Below are 19,405 nucleotides of genomic sequence, written 5' to 3'. Positions count from 1 at the left end.
GTCACTAACTAACAGACTGAGTCTGAATCCAGGACAGATCATCATGTTTCAGTGTCACTAACTAACAGACTGAGTCTGAATCCAGGACAGATCATCATGTTTCAGTGCCACTAACTAACAGATTGATGAGTCTGAATCCAGGACAGACCATCATGTTTCAGTGTCTCTAACTAACAGACTGAGTCTGAATCCAGGACAGGTCATCCATCCCACAGCTGTCAGTACAGCCTGTACATCTTACCCTCCTGATGCAGTTCAGGTTTCCCCCATTATCCTTTTCACCATTATTGCCATTATCTCTGCAGTCACATAGTCAGCAGTCACCTCAATGAACTGTGTGTGTGTGTGTGTGTGTGTGTGTATGCGGGCTGTGTTTCATAAGCTCAGAAGGGCCAGACACAGTTCAAGGTCAGGAGGTTGGATGTGTACTTCTCCCCACTGCGTCCCTCATGGGGCTTTCAGCATCAGCACCCGTTAGTAAACACACTCTACCTGGATTAGGCTACGCTGTCACGTGGTAACAGCACAGAGTCATGGAGGTTGGATGTGTACTTCTCCCCACTCCGTCCCTCATGGGGCTTTCAGCACCCGTTAGAAAACACACTCTACCTGGATTAGGCTACGCTGTCACGTGGTAACAGCACAGAGTCATGGAAGTTGAGAGTGGCATACTTTATTGTTTACAAGCTACTGTAGTTTAGGATTGGGCGGTATCCTCATTTTCATACCGTTCATGTACCAAACCGGGGTATACGGTACTACCGGCAGTACACATAAGGACCGCTATTTCTTTCCAAATGTAAAATAATAAAACAATTATTATTATTATAAATTATTGACGCACAAAACTAATTTAGGCAGCAGGGATGTTGACTCTGCTGTAACCAAGAAGCTTGATCTTGCAACCTAGTCACTTAGCGAGCAAATTAGCAAACCACATGCATGGCTGGAGCCCTGAGGTGAAGATCATTGATTCGGCACATCTTAGATCGGTAATTTATGGCATTGTACGACCCATGTAACCCAGCCCAGATGAAACATAGAAACAGGGATTATTCATGACTTCCTTGCCTTTACAATGTAACAAGTCATTTCCATAACAACACCATTAAATTGTTTGAACCTCTAATTAGGATTCCCTTGGTGATGATTCCCTTGGTGATGATTTTAATTTAGAGGGCTTGCTAAAGAGGCTGTGAGCCATAAACATCAGTGCAGTGACCACCTCATGATTCTAACCACCATCAGGCCTGGGATGAGGAGAGACGGAGGGTTATTTAGTCTAAACATCAGGCCTGGGATGAGGAGAGACGGAGGGTTATTTAGTCTAAACATCAGGCCTGGGATGAGGAGAGACGGAGGGTTATTTAGTCTAAACATCAGGCCTGGGATGAGGAGAGACGGAGGGTTATTTAGTCTAAACATCAGGCCTGGGATGAGGAGAGACGGAGGGTTATTTAGTCTAAACATCAGGCCTGGGATGAGGAGAGACGGAGGGTTATTTAGTCTAAACATCAGGCCTGGGATGAGGAGAGACGGAGGGTTATTTAGTCTAAACATCAAGCCTGGGATGAGGAGAGACGGAGGGTTATTTAGTCTAAACACCAGGCCTGAGATGAGGAGAGACGGAGGGTTATTTAGTCCAAACATCAGGCCTGGGATGAGGAGAGACGGAGGGTTATTTAGTCCAAACATCAGGCCTGGGATGAGGAGAGACGGAGGGTTATTTAGTCCAAACATCAGGCCTGGGATGAGGAGAGACGGAGGGTTATTTAGTCCAAACATCAGGCCTGGGATGAGGAGAGACGGAGGGTTATTTAGTCCAAACATCAGGCCTGGGATGAGGAGAGACGGAGGGTTATTTAGTCCAAACATCAGGCCTGGGATGAGGAGAGACGGAGGGTTATTTAGTCCAAACATCAGGCCTGGGATGAGGAGAGACGGAGGGTTATTTAGTCTAAACATCAGGCCTGGGATGAGGAGAGATGGAGGGTTATTTAGTCTAAACATCAGGCCTGGGATGAGGAGAGACGGAGGGTTATTTAGTCCAAACATCAGGCCTGGGATGAGGAGAGACGGAGGGTTATTTAGTCTAAACATCAGGCCTGGGATGAGGAGAGACGGAGGGTTATTTAGTCTAAACATCAGGCCTGAGATGAGGAGAGACGGAGGGTTATTTAGTCTAAACATCAGGCCTGGGATGAGGAGAGACGGAGGGTTATTTAGTCTAAACATCAGGCCTGGGATGAGGAGAGACGGAGGGTTATTTAGTCTAAACATCAGGCCTGGGATGAGGAGAGACGGAGGGTTATTTAGTCTAAACATCAGGCCTGGGATGAGGAGAGACGGAGGGTTATTTAGTCTAAACATCAGGCCTGGGATGAGGAGAGACAGAGAATGCAGAGAATGCATTCCAAATGGCACCTTTTTCCTACATAGTGCACTACTTTTGACCAGAACCCTAGGGTAGAGGGTCCATGGGTCCAGGTGGACCTGATAAACCCGACAGCGACCCTGATCAGGTCCGGGTCTGAAATTCAAACACGTACCTTGGGTCCTGGTGGGGTCATGTTTCAGGTCGATGTAACAGCTGATAGACCTGACTGGATCCAAATAGACCCAACCATGGCTCTGCATATCCTACAGCATATTTATTTTATGCAAATAAAGTGAATTTATTGACTTTATAGAAGGCCTAGCCAACATATAAAAGACATTTGTTAACCAGAAGAGCAACTTGGCTGATAAAATATTGTTTTAGTCTGGTCTAGACCCGAACCTAACGTCTTGATCTAAGTCCATTTGGGTTCGGGTCTCATTGTTCTTGGGTCGGTTCGGGTGCTGTGGTGAATGAAGTAATTACTCTGCCTTTGATGATCCCCGAAACATCTGCAGCTCTAAATATCAGTAGATATCAATAAGCCAAAATGGCTTCTAGATGCTGCAGTTCATTGAGAGGGAATATTTAAGAGTCCAATGAAAACTCTGCAATATAGCTACCAGTTGGTGGGAAATTACGTTTTGAAACTGACTGAAACGGAGAGGTGCTACCTGAAGAAGTCCCACAAGATAGGCAGATTTTCGTTTTATGTTGCAAATTATTTTGCTACGGTATGCCCCCCTGAATGTAGCCCAGGTGTCTGCATAGCCAAACGGTAAATATTTTCCCTCTAGTCAGTGAGGTGGGTAGTTAACTGCTGCTCTCTCTCTCTCTGTGTTGTCATGCATTTCTTTTCATGGAGTTGGCCTACTTCGTCACTCTCCATTATTACTGCAAGTGGTTAAGGAGGGCAGGGGACACAAAATGGAAGTGTGTGTGTGTGTGTGTGTGTGTGTGTGTGACTAGGTGTGTAGAGGCAGCAGAGAATTGTCCTTGAGGAGATATTAAGTGTAGAATGACGTGATAAAATATCCAGCTACATAAATGTACATTAAATGTGAGGCCGATATAAAATAATGTCAGGTTTATGGTCGTGGCTGAGGATAAGGTCCCCGGTAAGCATATAAATCAAGTTGTAGCCATAAAATAATCAAATCACCATTCACCTCAATGGCTTTAAACACAATTATATCTGGCCAGTGGGAATACAGTTCATCCAAGGCCTCTCCCTCACGGCCTGAGCTTGAAAGGAATAGTTCCCTATACTATTTCCCTAACTACTTCCCTAACTATATTTTACTATTTAGTTCATTAGTCCACTGTGAATACACAGTGATCCCCCAAAAACATGCATGTCAGCAGTCAGGTTTTCAAGACAGAGCAGTTTTGAATGAACTACCCCTTGAAGAACAGTCCAGCATCGAGACAAAGTATCACCACTAGTTTGACTAGGATGTCCTTACAGTGAGGACACGCACTGAAAACAATGGAAAATATACTATGATGCCACACTCTCTCTCTCTCTTTACAATCTACTGTACAAATCAAAGGGACTGAGATGATTCAGAGACTGCAGTGAGCTGCAGAGAAAACACACAGCTAACAAAAGTTCAGTATGAGGCAACATGGAGAGAATAGCATTTTGAATAGTGTTTGTGCAACCTAGATGGTAGAGAGTGCAGCGACAGCTCTTCACCGACTAGAGATTCATTAACTCCCTGAAATAGGCCTGTCTTGTCTAATGAATGACTCAAATACGCACACACTGAAATGTCATTTGCGTTTAGTCATTCTGCTGCTGCAAAGTCGTGTTCCCAGTGACCATCATCCAACGGACACAAACACACACCCCTTCAGTCTAATAACCCTTTCCTATATCATCTAAGGAAATATTATTTTTTCACTCTGAACACAGACACCCTCGGTGGAGGGGATTCATATCATTATTATTGGAGTGCACTTTGAGGATGAAAGAGAAGCCGACATCCTCTTGGGAGGAGGTGGTTGTGTCCTTCATCTGAGTTGATTCTGGTAAATGATATTCAGGTGACTGATTTATCTAAGAGCCTTCTATTCATCTGAAGAGCACAACTGTGAATCAAACCTGCCTTCAAGGATAATCTGACAGAAGCGAATAAGAGAACTTCACAGCATGTAAGATCTCTTGTAGTTCACAGCATATAAGATCTCCTGTAGTTTACAGCATATAATATCTCTTGTAGTTCACAGCATGTAAGATCTCTTGTAGTTCACAGTATATAAGATCTCTTGTAGTTCACAGCATATAGGATCTCTTGTAGTTTACAGCATATAAGATCTCCTGTAGTTCACAGCATATAAGATCTCCTGTAGTTCACAGCATATAAGATCTCCTGTAGTTCACAGCATATAAGATCTCCTGCAGTTCACAGCATATAAGATCTCCTGTAGTTCACAGCATAACATATATCTTGTAGTTTACAGCATATAAGATCTCCTGTAGTTTACAGCATATAAGATCTCCTGTAGTTCACAGCATATAAGATCTCCTGTAGTTCACAGCATATAAGATCTCTTGTAGTTTACATCATATAAGATCTCCTGTAGTTTACAGCATATGAGATCTCCTGTAGTTCACAGCATATAAGATCTCCTGTAGTTCACAGCATATAAGATCTCCTGCAGTTCACAGCATATAAGATCTCCTGTAGTTCACAGCATAACATATATCTTGTAGTTTACAGCATATAAGATCTCCTGTAGTTTACAGCATATAAGATCTCCTGTAGTTCACAGCATATAAGATCTCCTGTAGTTCACAGCATATAAGATCTCCTGTAGTTCACAGCATAACATATATCTTGTAGTTTACAGCATATAAGATCTCCTGTAGTTTACAGCATATAAGATCTCCTGTAGTTCACAGCATATAATATCTCCTGTAGTTCACAGCATAACATATATCTTGTAGTTTACAGCATATAAGATCTCCTGTAGTTTACAGCATATAAGATCTCCTGTAGTTTACAGCATATAAGATCTCCTGTAGTTCACAGCATATAAGATCTCCTGTAGTTCACAGCATATAAGATCTCTTGTAGTTTACATCATATAAGATCTCCTGTAGTTTACAGCATATGAGATCTCCTGTAGTTCACAGCATATAAGATCTCTTGTAGTTCACAGCATATAAGATCTCTTATAGTTCACAGCATATAAGATCTCTTATAGTTCACAGCATATGAGATCTCCTGTAGTTCTGAAGGACACTCACCTGTGTAGTAGGAAATTCTGGAAATATCTGCAAAACAAAGAGACAAAAGGGAAGTGAGTTGGTTTGATCTATCGTTGATGTGTCACTTCAACACATTGGGCTCAGTGGAGACAAAGAAGCACTGGTTTTACTGGGTCAATGCTAATTCCAGAGGGCAGCCTGGCCCAGAGGCCCCAACCCAACCCAGTCCATGGTCACAGAGTGCCCCAAGCTGTCTGGGGGCTGAAGCTCTGTGGCTGTGTCCCAAATGGCAGCCTATTCCCAAGTAGGGCACTACCTTTGACACATAGGGGCCAGGGCTGGCACAGAGGGGAAGCCCTATGATGACACCACAACCTGTCATTGTCACAGTTCACAGTCAACCGGATGGCAGGGTAACATCCAGAAGACCATTTAAGTCCTCTGGGGTTAGGTTTCAGAGTGCTAAGTGGTATTTGGGCCACAAACAGACAGGATGGATGTGGTTTCAGAGTGCTAAGTGGTATTTGGGCCACAAACAGACAGGATGGATGTGGTTTCAGAGTGCTAAGTGGTATTTGGGCCACAAACAGACAGGATGGATGTGGTTTCAGAGTGCTAAGTGGTATTTGGGCCACAAACAGACAGGATGGATGTGGTTTCAGAGTGCTAAGTGGTATTTGGGCCACAAACAGACAGGATGGATGTGGTTTCAGAGTGCTAAGTGGTATTTGGGCCACAAACAGACAGGATGGACGGACAGACAGACAAATGTGGTTTTATCTCTCAGGTTTGGCCACAAACAGACAGGATGGACGGACAGACAGACAAATGTGGTTTTATCTCTCAGGTTTGGCCACAAACAGACAGGATGGACGGACAGACAGACAGATGTGGTTTTATCTCTCAGGTTTGGCCACAAACAGACAGGATGGATGTGGTTTCAGAGTGCTAAGTGGTATTTCGGCCATAAACAGACAGGATGGACGGACAGACAGGCAGATGTGGTTTTAGTCTCTCAGGTTTGGCCACAAACAGACAGGATGGATGTGGTTTTAGTCTCTCAGGTTTGGCCACAAACAGACAGGATGGATGTGGTTTTAGTCTCTCAGGTTTGGCCACAAACAGACAGGATGGACGGACAGACAGACAAATGTGGTTTTATCTCTCAGGTTTGGCCACAAACAGACAGGATGGACGGACAGACAGACAGATGTGGTTTTATCTCTCAGGTTTGGCCACAAACAGACAGGATGGACGGACAGACAGACAAATGTGGTTTTATCTCTCAGGTTTGGCCACAAACAGACAGGATGGATGTGGTTTCAGAGTGCTAAGTGGTATTTGGGCCACAAACAGACAGGATGGACGGACAGACAGGCAGATGTGGTTTTAGTCTCTCAGGTTTGGCCACAAACAGACAGGATGGATGTGGTTTTAGTCTCTCAGGTTTGGCCACAAACAGACAGGATGGACGGACAGACAGACAGATGTGTTTTCAGTCTCTCAGGTTTGGTCAAAAACAGACAGGATGGATGTGGTTTTAGTCTCTCAGGTTTGTGTACTCCGAGCATGCGCTGACCAACTGTCAAGTGTCTTCACTGATATAGTCAACCTCTCGCTGTCGGAGTCTGTAATACCAACATGTTTCAAGCAGACCACCATAGTCCCTGTGCTCAAGAACACTAAAGTAATCTGCCTAAATGACTACCGATTCGTAGCACTCACATCTGTAGCCATGAAATGCTTTGAACGGCTGGTCATGGCTCACATCAACACCATTATCCAAGAAACCCTAGACACACTCCAATTTGCATACCACACCAACAGAGCCACAGATGATGTAATCTCTATTGCACTCCACACTGCCCTTTCCCACCTGGACAAAAGGAACACCTATGTGAGAATGCTACTCATTGCTTACAGCTCAGCGTTCAACACCATAGTGCCCTCAAAACTCATCAATAAGCTAAGGACCCTGGGACTAAACACCTCCCTCTGCAACTGTATCCTGGACTTCCTGATGGGCCGCCCCCAGGTGGTAAGAGTAGGCAACAACACATCTGCCACGCTGATCCTCAACACAGGGGCCCCTCAGGGGTGCGTGCTCAGTCCCCTGCTGTACTCATGACTGCATGAACAGGCACAATTCCAACACCATCATTAAGTTTGCCGATGACACAACAGTAGGCCTGATCACCGACAACGATAAGACAGCCTATAGGGAGGAGGTCAGAGATCTGGCCATGTGGTGCCAGGACAACAACCTCTCCCTCAATGTGATCAAGACAAAGGAGATGATTGTGGACTACAGGAAAAGGAGGACCGAGCACACCCCCATTCTCATCGACGGGGCTGTAGTGGAACAGGTTGAGAGCTTCAAGTTCCTTGGCATCCACATCACCAACAACTAACATGGTCCAAGCACACCAAGACAGTCGTGAAGAGAGCACAACAAAAACTATTCCCTCTCAGGAGACTGAAAAGATTTGGTATGGGTCCTCAGGTCCTCAAAAGGTTTTACAGCTGCACCATCGAGAGCATCCTGACGGGTTGCATCATTGCCTGGTATGGCAACTGCTCGGCCTTTGACCGCAAGGCCTATAGAGGGTAGTGCATACGGCCCAGTACATCACCGGGGCCAAGCTTCCTGCCATCCAGGACCTCTATACCAGGTGGTGTCAGACAGAGTAAGGTCCTAAAAATTGTCAAAGACTCCAGCCACCTTAGTCATAGACTGTTCTCTCTGCTACCACACGGCAAGCGGTACCGGAGCGCCAAGTCTAGGTCCAAGAGGCTTTTAAACAGCTTCTACTCCCAAGCCATAAGACTCCTGAACATCTGGTCAAATGGTTACCCAGACTATTTGCACCCCCCTCCACACTGCTGTTACTTTCTGTTATTATCTATGCATAGCCACTTTAATAACCCTACCTGCATGTATATAATTACCTTGACACTGGTGCCCCCTCACATGGACTCTGTACCAGTACCCTCTGTATAAAGCCCCGCTATTGTTATTTACTGATGCTCCTGAATTATTTGTTGTTCTTATCTCTTACCCTTTTTTTTTATAGGTATTTTCTGAAAACTGCATGGTTGGTGAAGGGCTTGTTGTATTCGGCGCATGTGACAACTAACATTTTATTAGATTTTTGTCACAAACAGACAGGATGGACGGACAGACAGACATATGTGGTTTCTCAGGTTTGGCCACAAACAGACAGGATGGACGGACAGACAGACATATGTGGTTTCTCAGGTTTGGCCACAAACAGACAGGATGGACGGACAGACAGACATACGTGGTTTCTCAGGTTTGGCCACAAACAGACAGGATGGACGGACAGACAGACATACGTGGTTTCTCAGGTTTGGCCACAAACAGACAGGATGGACGGACAGACAGACAGACGTGGTTTCTCAGGTTTGGCCACAAACTGACAGGATGGACGGACAGACAGACATATGTGGTTTCTCAGGTTTGGCCACAAACAGACAGGATGGACGGACAGACAGAAATATGTGGTTTCTCAGGTTTGGCCACAAACAGACAGGATGGACGGTTGTGGTTTTAACCTCTCAGGTTTGGAAATAGACAGACAGGATGGACGGTTGTGGTTTTAACCTCTCAGGTTTGGAAATAGACAGACAGGATGGACGGATGTGGGTTTTAACCTCTCAGGTTTGGCCACAAACAGACAGGATGGACAGATGTGGTTTTAGCCTCTCAGGTTTCAGAACAAGGTTAATCAATTGTCAAGAGTACAGCCAGAATACAATGACAATAATGGGTCATAGGATAGGCACACACTTCCTGTGTGTGTGTGTGTGTGTGTGTGTGTCGGTGCATGCGGAGCATTATCACATCATCTAGCCTTACAGTACGTATCAGTACTTCTATCATAGATAACCTACTAGGATTGAGAGAATATATGATTAAACCTAATATCGTGCGAGATGATTTTTTTATTTTTTTTTTAACCTTTATTTAATTAGGCAAGTCAGTTAAGAACAAATTCTTATTTTCAATGACGGCCTAGAAACAGTGGGTTAACTGCCTGTTCAGGGGCAGAACGACAGATTGTAAATCAAATCAAATCAAATTTTTATTTGTCACATACACATGGTTAGCAGATGTTAATGCGAGTGTAGCGAAATGCTTGTGCTTCTAGTTCCGACAATGCAGTAATAACCAACAAGTAATCTAACTAACAATTCCAAAACTACTGTCTTGTACACAGTGTAAGGGGATAAAGAATATGTACATAAGGATATATGAATGAGTGATGGTACAGAGCAGCATAGGCAAGATACAGTAGATGGTATCGAGTACAGTATGTACAAATGAGATGAGTATGTAAACAAAGTGGCATAGTTTAAAGTGGCTAGTGATACATGTATTACATAAGGATACAGTCGATGATATAGAGTACAGTATATACGTATGCATATGAGATGAATAATGTAGGGTAAGTAACATTATATAAGGTAGCATTGTTTAAAGTGGCTAGTGATATATTTACATCATTTCCCATCAATTCCCATTATTAAAGTGGCTGGAGTTGAGTCAGTGTCAGTGTGTTGGCAGCAGCCACTCAATGTTAGTGGTGGCTGTTTAACAGTCTGATGGCCTTGAGATAGAAGCTGTTTTTCAGTCTCTCGGTCCCAGCTTTGATGCACCTGTACTGACCTCGCCTTCTGGATGATAGCGGGGTGAACAGGCAGTGGCTCGGGTGGTTGATGTCCTTGATGATCTTTATGGCCTTCCTGTGACATCGGGTGGTGTAGGTGTCCTGGAGGGCAGGTAGTTTGCCCCCGGTGATGCGTTGTGCAGACCTCACCACCCTCTGGAGAGCTTTACGGTTGAGGGCGGAGCAGTTGCCGTACCAGGCGGTGATACAGCCCGCCAGGATGCTCTCGATTGTGCATCTGTAGAAGTTTGTGAGTGCTTTTGGTGACAAGCCGAATTTCTTCAGCCTCCTGAGGTTGAAGAGGCGCTGCTGCGCCTTCTTCACAATGCTGTCTGTGTGAGTGGACCAATTCAGTTTGTCTGTGATGTGTATGCCGAGGAACTTAAAACTTGCTACCCTCTCCACTACTGTTCCATCGATGTGGATAGGGGGGTGTTCCCTCTGCTGTTTCCTGAAGTCCACAATCATCTCCTTAGTTTTGTTGACGTTGAGTGTGAGGTTATTTTCCTGACACCACACTCCGAGGGCCCTCACCTCCTCCCTGTAGGCCGTCTCGTCGTTGTTGGTAATCAAGCCTACCACTGTTGTGTCGTCCGCAAACTTGATGATTGAGTTGGAGGCGTGCGTGGCCACGCAGTCGTGGGTGAACAGGGAGTACAGGAGAGGGCTCAGAACGCACCCTTGTGGGGCCCCAGTGTTGAGGATCAGCGGGGAAGAGATGTTGTTGCCTACCCTCACCACCTGGGGGCGGCCCGTCAGGAAGTCCAGTACCCAGTTGCACAGGGCGGGGTCGAGACCCAGGGTCTCGAGCTTGATGACGAGCTTGGAGGGTACTATGGTGTTGAATGCCGAGCTGTAGTCAATGAACAGCATTCTCACATAGGTATTCCTCTTGTCCAGATGGGTTAGGGCGGTGTGCAGTGTGGTTGAGATTGCATCGTCTGTGGACCTATTTGGGCGGTAAGCAAATTGGAGTGGGTCTAGGGTGTCAGGTAGGGTGGAGGTGATATGGTCCTTGACTAGTCTCTCAAAGCACTTCATGATGACGGAAGTGAGTGCTACGGGGCGGTAGTCGTTTAGCTCAGTTACCTTAGCTTTCTTGGGAACAGGAACAATGGTGGCCCTCTTGAAGCATGTGGGAACAGCAGACTGGTATAGGGATTGATTGAATATGTCCGTAAACACACCGGCCAGCTGGTCTGCGCATGCTCTGAGGGCGCGGCTGGGGATGCCGTCTGGGCCTGCAGCCTTGCGAGGGTTAACACGTTTAAATGTCTTACTCACCTCGGCTGCAGTGAAGGAGAGACCGCATGTTTTCGTTGCAGGCCGTGTCAGTGGCACTGTATTGTCCTCAAAGCGGGCAAAAAAGTTATTTAGTCTGCCTGGGAGCAGGACATCCTGGTCCGTGACTGGGCTGGATTTCTTCCTGTAGTCCGTGATTGACTGTAGATCCTGCCACATGCCTCTTGTGTCTGAGCCGTTGAATTGAGATTCTACTTTGTCTCTGTACTGACGCTTAGCTTGTTTGATAGCCTTGCGGAGGGAATAGCTGCACTGTTTGTATTCGGTCATGTTACCAGACACCTTGCCCTGATTAAAAGCAGTGGTTCGCGCTTTCAAGTTCACGCGAATGCTGCCATCAATCCACGGTTTCTGGTTAGGGAATGTTTTAATCGTTGCTATGGGAACGACATCTTCAACGCACGTTCTAATGAACTCACACACCGAATCAGCGTATTCGTCAATGTTGTTGTCTGACGCAATACGAAACATGTCCCAGTCCACGTGGTGGAAGCAGTCTTGGAGTGTGGAGTCAGCATGGTCGGACCAGCGTTGGACAGACCTCAGCGTGGGAGCCTCTTGTTTTAGTTTCTGTCTGTAGGCAGGGATCAACAAAATGGAGTCGTGGTCAGCTTTTCCGAAAGGGGGGCGGGGCAGGGCCTTATATGCGTCGCGGAAGTTAGAGTAACAATGATCCAAGGTCTTTCCACCCCTGGTTGCGCAATCGATATGCTGATAAAATTTAGGGAGTCTTGTTTTCAGATTAGCCTTGTTAAAATCCCCAGCTACAATGAATGCAGCCTCCGGATGAATGGTTTCCAGTTTGCAAAGAGTTAAATAAAGTTCGTTCAGAGCCATCGATGTGTCTGCTTGGGGGGGGATATATACGGCTGTGATTATAATCGAAGAGAATTGTACCTTGTCAGCTCGGGGATTTGAAATTGCAACCTTCCGGTTACTAGTCCAACGCTCTAACCACAAGGTTACCCTGCCGCCCCATGATGTATTGTGGTGTGGAAGACTATACTATTTGAACTTTACAAATTAAAACTGTGCAGTTTGATCAGTTAGGCCATATTAATGTGCAGGCTGTATTCATGTGTAGGCCGTATTAATGTGCAGGCTGTATTAATGTGTAGGCTGTATTAATGTGCAGGCCGTATTCATGTGCAGGCCGTATTAATGTGTAGGCCGTATTAATGTGCAGGCTGTATTAATGTGTAGGCCGTATTAATGTGCAGGCTGTATTAATGTGCAGGCTGTATTAATGTGCAGGCCGTATTAATGTGTAGGCTGTATTAATGTGTAGGCTGTATTCATGTGCAGGCCGTATTCAAGTGCAGGCTGTATTCATGTGCAGGCTGTATTCATGTACAGGCTGTATTCATGTGCAGGCTGTATTCATGTGTAGGCCGTATTCATGTGCAGGCCGTATTCATGTGCAGGCCGTATTCATGTGCAGGCTGTATTAATGTGTAGGCTGTATTAATGTGCAGGCTGTATTAATGTGTAGGCTGTATTCATGTGCAGGCTGTATTCATGTGCAGGCCGTATTCATGTGCAGGCTGTATTCATGTGCAGGCTGTATTCATGTGTAGGCTGTATTCATGTGCTGGCTGTATTAATGTGTAGGCCGTATTAATGTGCTGTCTGTATTCATGTGCAGGCTGTATTAATGTGTAGGCCGTATTAATGTGTAGGCTGTATTCATGTGCAGGCTGTATTAATGTGTAGGCTGTATTAATGTGCAGGCTGTATTAATGTGCAGGCTGTATTCATGTGTAGGCTGTATTCATGTGTAGGCTGTATTAATGTGCAGGCTGTATTAATGTGTAGGCCGTATTCATGTGCAGGCTGTATTAATGTGTAGGCTGTATTCATGTGTAGGCTGTATTAATGTGTAGGCTGTATTAATGTGTAGGCTGTATTCATGTGTAGGCTGTATTCATGTGTAGGCTGTATTCATGTGTAGGCTGTATTAATGTGCAGGCTGTATTAATGTGCAGGCTGTATTAATGTGCAGGCTGTATTCATGTGCAGGCTGTATTAATACGTGGAAAATGAAGTCTAAATGAATGAAGTAAGCCTTGTTTTTTCGCCATACTAATATATTTTAAATAGAATGTAACTTTAATACTGTAAATAAGCAAAACAAAGAGCAGTCTGGAATGATCTAGTTAACGGATTAAAACGACAATATTGGATATCGTGATATTAGAAGTAGTATATCGTAGAAGAGGTCTCCCCAAATATCACCCGCCCCTAACCTACTAGCTGACAAGGTAAATATCACCCGATCCTAACCTACTAGCTGACAAGGTAAATATCACCCGATCCTAACCTACTAGCTGACAAGGTAAATATCACCCGATCCTAACCTACTAGCTGACAAGGTAAATATCACCCGATCCTAACCTACTAGCTGACAAGGTAAATATCACCCGACCCTAACCTACTAGCTGACAAGGTAAATATCACCCACCCCTAACCTACTAGCTGACAAGGTAAATATCACCCGCCCCTAACCTACTAGCTGACAAGGTAAATATCACCCGCCCCTAACCTACTAGCTGACAAGGTAAATATCACCCACCCCTAACCTACTAGCTGACAAGGTAAATATCACCCGCCCCTAACCTACTAGCTGACAAGGTAAATATCACCCGATCCTAACCTACTAGCTGACTAGGTAAATATCACCCACCCCTAACCTACTAGCTGACAAGGTAAATATCACCCGACCCTAACCTACTAGCTGACAAGGTAAATATCACCCGATCCTAACCTACTAGCTGACAAGGTAAATATCACCCGACCCTAACCTACTAGCTGACAAGGTAAATATCACCCGATCCTAACCTACTAGCTGACAAGGTAAATATCACCCGATCCTAACCTACTAGCTGACAAGGTAAATATCACCCGCCCCTAACCTACTAGCTGACAAGGTAAATATCACCCGATCCTAACCTACTAGCTGACAAGGTAAATATCACCCGACCCTAACCTACTAGCTGACAAGGTAAATATCACCCGACCCTAACCTACTAGCTGACAAGGTAAATATCACCCGATCCTAACCTACTAGCTGACAAGGTAAATATCACCCGCCCCTAACCTACTAGCTGACAAGGTAAATATCACCCGATCCTAACCTACTAGCTGACAAGGTAAATATCACCCGACCCTAACCTACTAGCTGACAAGGTAAATATTACCCGCCCCTAACCTACTAGCTGACAAGGTAAATATCACCCGACCCTAACCTACTAACTGACAAGGTAAATATCACCCGCCACTAACCTACTAGCTGACAAGGTAAATATCACCCGATCCTAACCTACTAGTTGACAAGGTAAATATCACCCGATCCTAACCTACTAGCTGACAAGGTAAATATCACCCGATCCTAACCTACTAGCTGACAAGGTAAATATTACCCGATCCTAACCTACTAGCTGACAAGGTAAATATCACCCACCCCTAACCTACTAGCTGACAAGGTAAATATCACCCGCCACTAACCTACTAGCTGACAAGGTAAATATCACCCGACCCTAACCTACTAGCTGACAAGGTAAATATCACCCGCCCCTAACCTACTAGTTGACAAGGTAAATATCACCCGATCCTAACCTACTAGTTGACAAGGTATATATATCACCCGACCCTAACCTACTAGCTGACAAGGTAAATATCACCCGACCCTAACCTACTAGCTGACAAGGTAAATATCACCCGATCCTAACCTACTAACTGACAAGGTAAATATCACCCGCCCCTAACCTACTAGCTGACAAGGTAAATATCACCCGCCCCTAACCTACTAGCTGACAAGGTAAATATCACCCGACCCTAACCTACTAACTGACAAGGTAAATATCACCCGATCCTAACCTACTAACTGCTCCCCCGCACCACTCTGATTCAGAGGGGTTGGGTTAAATGTGGAAGACACATTTCAGTTGAAGGCATTCAGTTGTACAACTGACTAGGTAACCCCCTTTCCCTTTCTCTACTACAATTGCACATGTTTATATCAATACTATCCATTTCCCTATTAGATACACAAATCATATGGAATACCAACACAGTGAATTAAGTTTAAATAAATTGAACCTGACAGGTACAAACTGCAGGTGGGGATGCAGGCTAAGGCAATCAAACTGAAGTAGGGAAATGTGTCCACAAGAATCAATATTGAGGTGAAATCCACTCTGCTTGTAATTAGGTCAAACTCATTTTAGCGCCTCGACTCGAGCATAATCATAAATTGTACTGTGTGTCGATTCCAAAGTGACTATAACCAAACACATAAAAACAGCAATGCTAAGGCATTTGAGCAGCACAGGAACACAAACATCCATGACACCACAACTGCTGTGAAGAACGAGAACACACATTGCCCAGAGAGAGTTGAGTCTCAGCCTTCAGAACACACGTTGCCCAGAGAGAGTTGAGCCTCAGCCTTCAGAACACACGTTGCCCAGAGAGAGTTGAGCCTCAGCCTTCAGAACACACATTGCCCAGAGAGAGTTGAGCCTCAGCCTTCAGAACACACGTTGCCCAGAGAGAGTTGAGCCTCAGCCTTCAGAACACTCGTTGCCCAGAGAGAGTTGAGTCTCAGCCTTCAGAACACACGTTGCCCAGAGAGAGTTGAGCCTCAGCCTTCAGAACACACGTTGCCCAGAGAGAGTTGAGCCTCAGCCTTCAGAACACTCGTTGCCCAGAGAGAGTTGAGCCTCAGCCTTCAGAACACACGTTGCCCAGAGAGAGTTGAGCCTCAGCCTTCAGAACACACGTTGCCCAGAGAGAGTTGAGCCTCAGCCTTCAGAACACACATTGCCCAGAGAGAGTTGAGCCTCAGCCTTCAGAACACACGTTGCCCAGAGAGAGTTGAGTCTCAGCCTTCAGAACACACATTGCCCAGAGAGAGTTGAGCCTCAGCCTTCAGAACACACATTGCCCAGAGAGAGTTGAGCCTCAGCCTTCAGAACACACGTTGCCCAGAGAGAGTTGAGCCTCAGCCTTCAGAACACACATTGCCCAGAGAGAGTTGAGCCTCAGCCTTCAGAACACTCGTTGCCCAGAGAGAGTTGAGTCTCAGCCTTCAGATCACACGTTGCCCAGAGAGAGTTGAGTCTCAGCCTTCAGATCACACGTTGCCCAGAGAGAGTTGAGCCTCAGCCTTCAGAACACTCGTTGCCCAGAGAGAGTTGAGTCTCAGCCTTCAGAACACACGTTGCACAGAGAGAGTTGAGTCTCAGCTGAATAGTGTGGTCTCAGTAATGATAGGTCAGTGGTAGAACAACGTGATTTAATAGAAGAGTAGAAGTGGCAGAGAGAGAGAGAGACTCAGTGGCCTTTTCAACACCTCTCATTATACCCGGTTTCTTTTTTTGGGGGGGGAGGCAGACTGTCTTGAAAGCAGGCATCTCTTCCACATTACAGTGGGTTCTTGTCCCAAATGGCATCTTATTCCCTAGTATATGGTGCACTACTTTTTATCAAAGCCCTATGGTCCTTGATCAAAAGTAGTGCACTTTGTAGGGAATAGGGTGCCATCTCAACAATACGGCAACAATCAAGACGCTACAGTACAATTTTGAAAAATGACAAGCATCCCTTATCCTCCTTCTGCAGTTGGTTTCATTTCAAGATGGGTCCCATGATCCCATCATTTGAACGTTATTACATTGACTTGAGATGTGATAGGAGGTGTAGGTCTCTCAGCCTATAACCAGATCAACCGGGGATATATTACTTGTAAGTGTGTCGGTCTATAGGTCGTTGTAATTAGATTTCTGAGGAGCTTGAGGCCCAGAATTAACCATATGCCTTCTCTAAAGAGTATGAACTTATTAAGTTATGAGTGTAGGGTTGGTAAAGAAAATCTAAATCCCTTAATAATCCATGTATCCAAGCGCCAGTGGATTAAATCACCATGTGAAAGGCAGGGTGAGACGTCTGGATTGACTGTCCATCCAGGGTTTAATGGATTAGACCGGCTAACTGGCTGTCTCTGTGCGTCTGTCCATTCGTCCAGTGTCTCTTTAATAGACTAGCATCACAAAGGTGCACATGGTCCTTTCTCTGACGCTGGATAGGCCAGCAGTAGAGACTAGTGATGCTAGGAGACAGGCTAGCTTTAATAGGACTAATCCCACCTCACTGTGCTAATACTAGCAGTAGAGACTAGTGATGCTAGGAGACAGGCTAGCTTTAATAGGACTAACCACACCTCACTGTGCTAACACTAGCAGTAGAGACTAGTGATGCTAGGAGACAGGCTATCTTTAATAGGACTAACCACACCTCACTGTGCTAACACTAGCAGTAGAGACTAGTGATGCTAGGAGACAGGCTAGCTTTAATAGGACTAACCACACCTCACTGTGCTAACACTAGCAGTAGAGACTAGTGATGCTAGGAAACAGGCTATCTTTAATAGGACTAACCACACCTCACTGTGCTAACACTAGCAGTAGAGACTAGTGATGCTAGGAGACAGGCTAGCTTTAATAGGACTAACCACACCTCACTGTGCTAACACTAGCAGTAGAGACTAGTGATGCTAGGAGACAGGCTATCTTTAATAGGACTAACCACACCTCACTGTGCTAACACTAGCAGTAGAGACTAGTGATGCTAGGAGACAGGCTATCTTTAATAGGACTAATCCCACCTCACTGTGCTAACACTAGCAGTAGAGACTAGTGATGCTAGGAGACAGGCTAGCTTTAATAGGACTAACCACACCTCACTGTGCTAACACTAGCAGTAGAGACTAGTGATGCTAGGAGACAGGCTAGCTTTAATAGGACTAATCCCACCTCACTGTGCTAACACTAGCAGTAGAGACTAGTGATGCTAGGAGACAGGCTATCTTTAATAGGACTAACCACACCTCACTGTGCTAACACTAGCAGTAGAGACTAGTGATGCTAGGAGACAGGCTAGCTTTAATAGGACTAACCACACCTCACTGTGCTAACACTAGCAGTAGAGACTAGTGATGCTAGGAAACAGGCTATCTTTAATAGGACTAACCACACCTCACTGTGCTAACACTAGCAGTAGAGACTAGTGATGCTAGGAGACAGGCTAGCTTTAATAGGACTAACCACACCTCACTGTGCTAACACTAGCAGTAGAGACTAGTGATGCTAGGAGACAGGCTATCTTTAATAGGACTAACCACACCTCACTGTGCTAACACTAGCAGTAGAGACTAGTGATGCTAGGAGACAGGCTATCTTTAATAGGACTAGCCACACCTCACTGTGCTAACACTAGCAGTAGAGACTAGTGATGCTAGGAGACAGGCTAGCTTTAATAGGACTAACCACACCTCACTGTGCTAACACTAGCAGTAGAGACTAGTGATGCTAGGAGACAGGCTAGCTTTAATAGGACTAATCCCACCTCACTGTGCTAACACTAGCAGTAGAGACTAGTGATGCTAGGAGACAGGCTATCTTTAATAGGACTAACCACACCTCACTGTGCTAACACTAGCAGTAGAGACTAGTGATGCTAGGAGACAGGCTAGCTTTAATAGGACTAACCACACCTCACTGTGCTAACACTAGCAGTAGAGACTAGTGATGCTAGGAGACAGGCTATCTTTAATAGGACTAACCACACCTCCCTGTGCTAACACTAGCAGTAGAGACTAGTGATGCTAGGAGACAGGCTATCTTTAATAGGACTAACCACACCTCACTGTGCTAACACTAGCAGTAGAGACTAGTGATGCTAGGAGACAGGCTATCTTTAATAGGACTAATCCCAACTCACTGTGCTAACACTAGCAGTAGAGACTAGTGATGCTAGGAG

General features: G+C 45.3%; 1 protein-coding gene across 4 annotated transcripts in view; it reads right to left on the bottom strand.

Annotated features, from left to right (window-relative positions):
* Positions 1-19,405, bottom strand: part of LOC110496881 (focal adhesion kinase 1) — a 235,348-nt gene that overhangs the window by 151,099 nt on the left and 64,844 nt on the right. For 2 of the 4 annotated variants that reach the window (XM_036953483.1, XM_036953479.1), the window contains exon 2: positions 5,634-5,660. The exons of the other annotated variants lie outside the window; for them this stretch is intronic. Coding sequence is in view for 1 of the 2 variants with exons in the window: in XM_036953479.1 (XP_036809374.1) it covers positions 5,634-5,660 (27 nt within the window). In the remaining variant the exon portion in view is untranslated. The remainder of the gene's footprint in view (positions 1-5,633; positions 5,661-19,405) is intronic. 4 annotated transcript variants of the gene reach the window in all.

This window comes from Oncorhynchus mykiss, chromosome 18, assembly GCF_013265735.2.
Source record: "Oncorhynchus mykiss isolate Arlee chromosome 18, USDA_OmykA_1.1, whole genome shotgun sequence".
NCBI classification, from domain to species: domain Eukaryota; kingdom Metazoa; phylum Chordata; class Actinopteri; order Salmoniformes; family Salmonidae; genus Oncorhynchus; species Oncorhynchus mykiss.
Note: the sequence above shows the minus strand (reverse complement) of the source record. Positions and strands in the feature narration are given on the sequence as shown.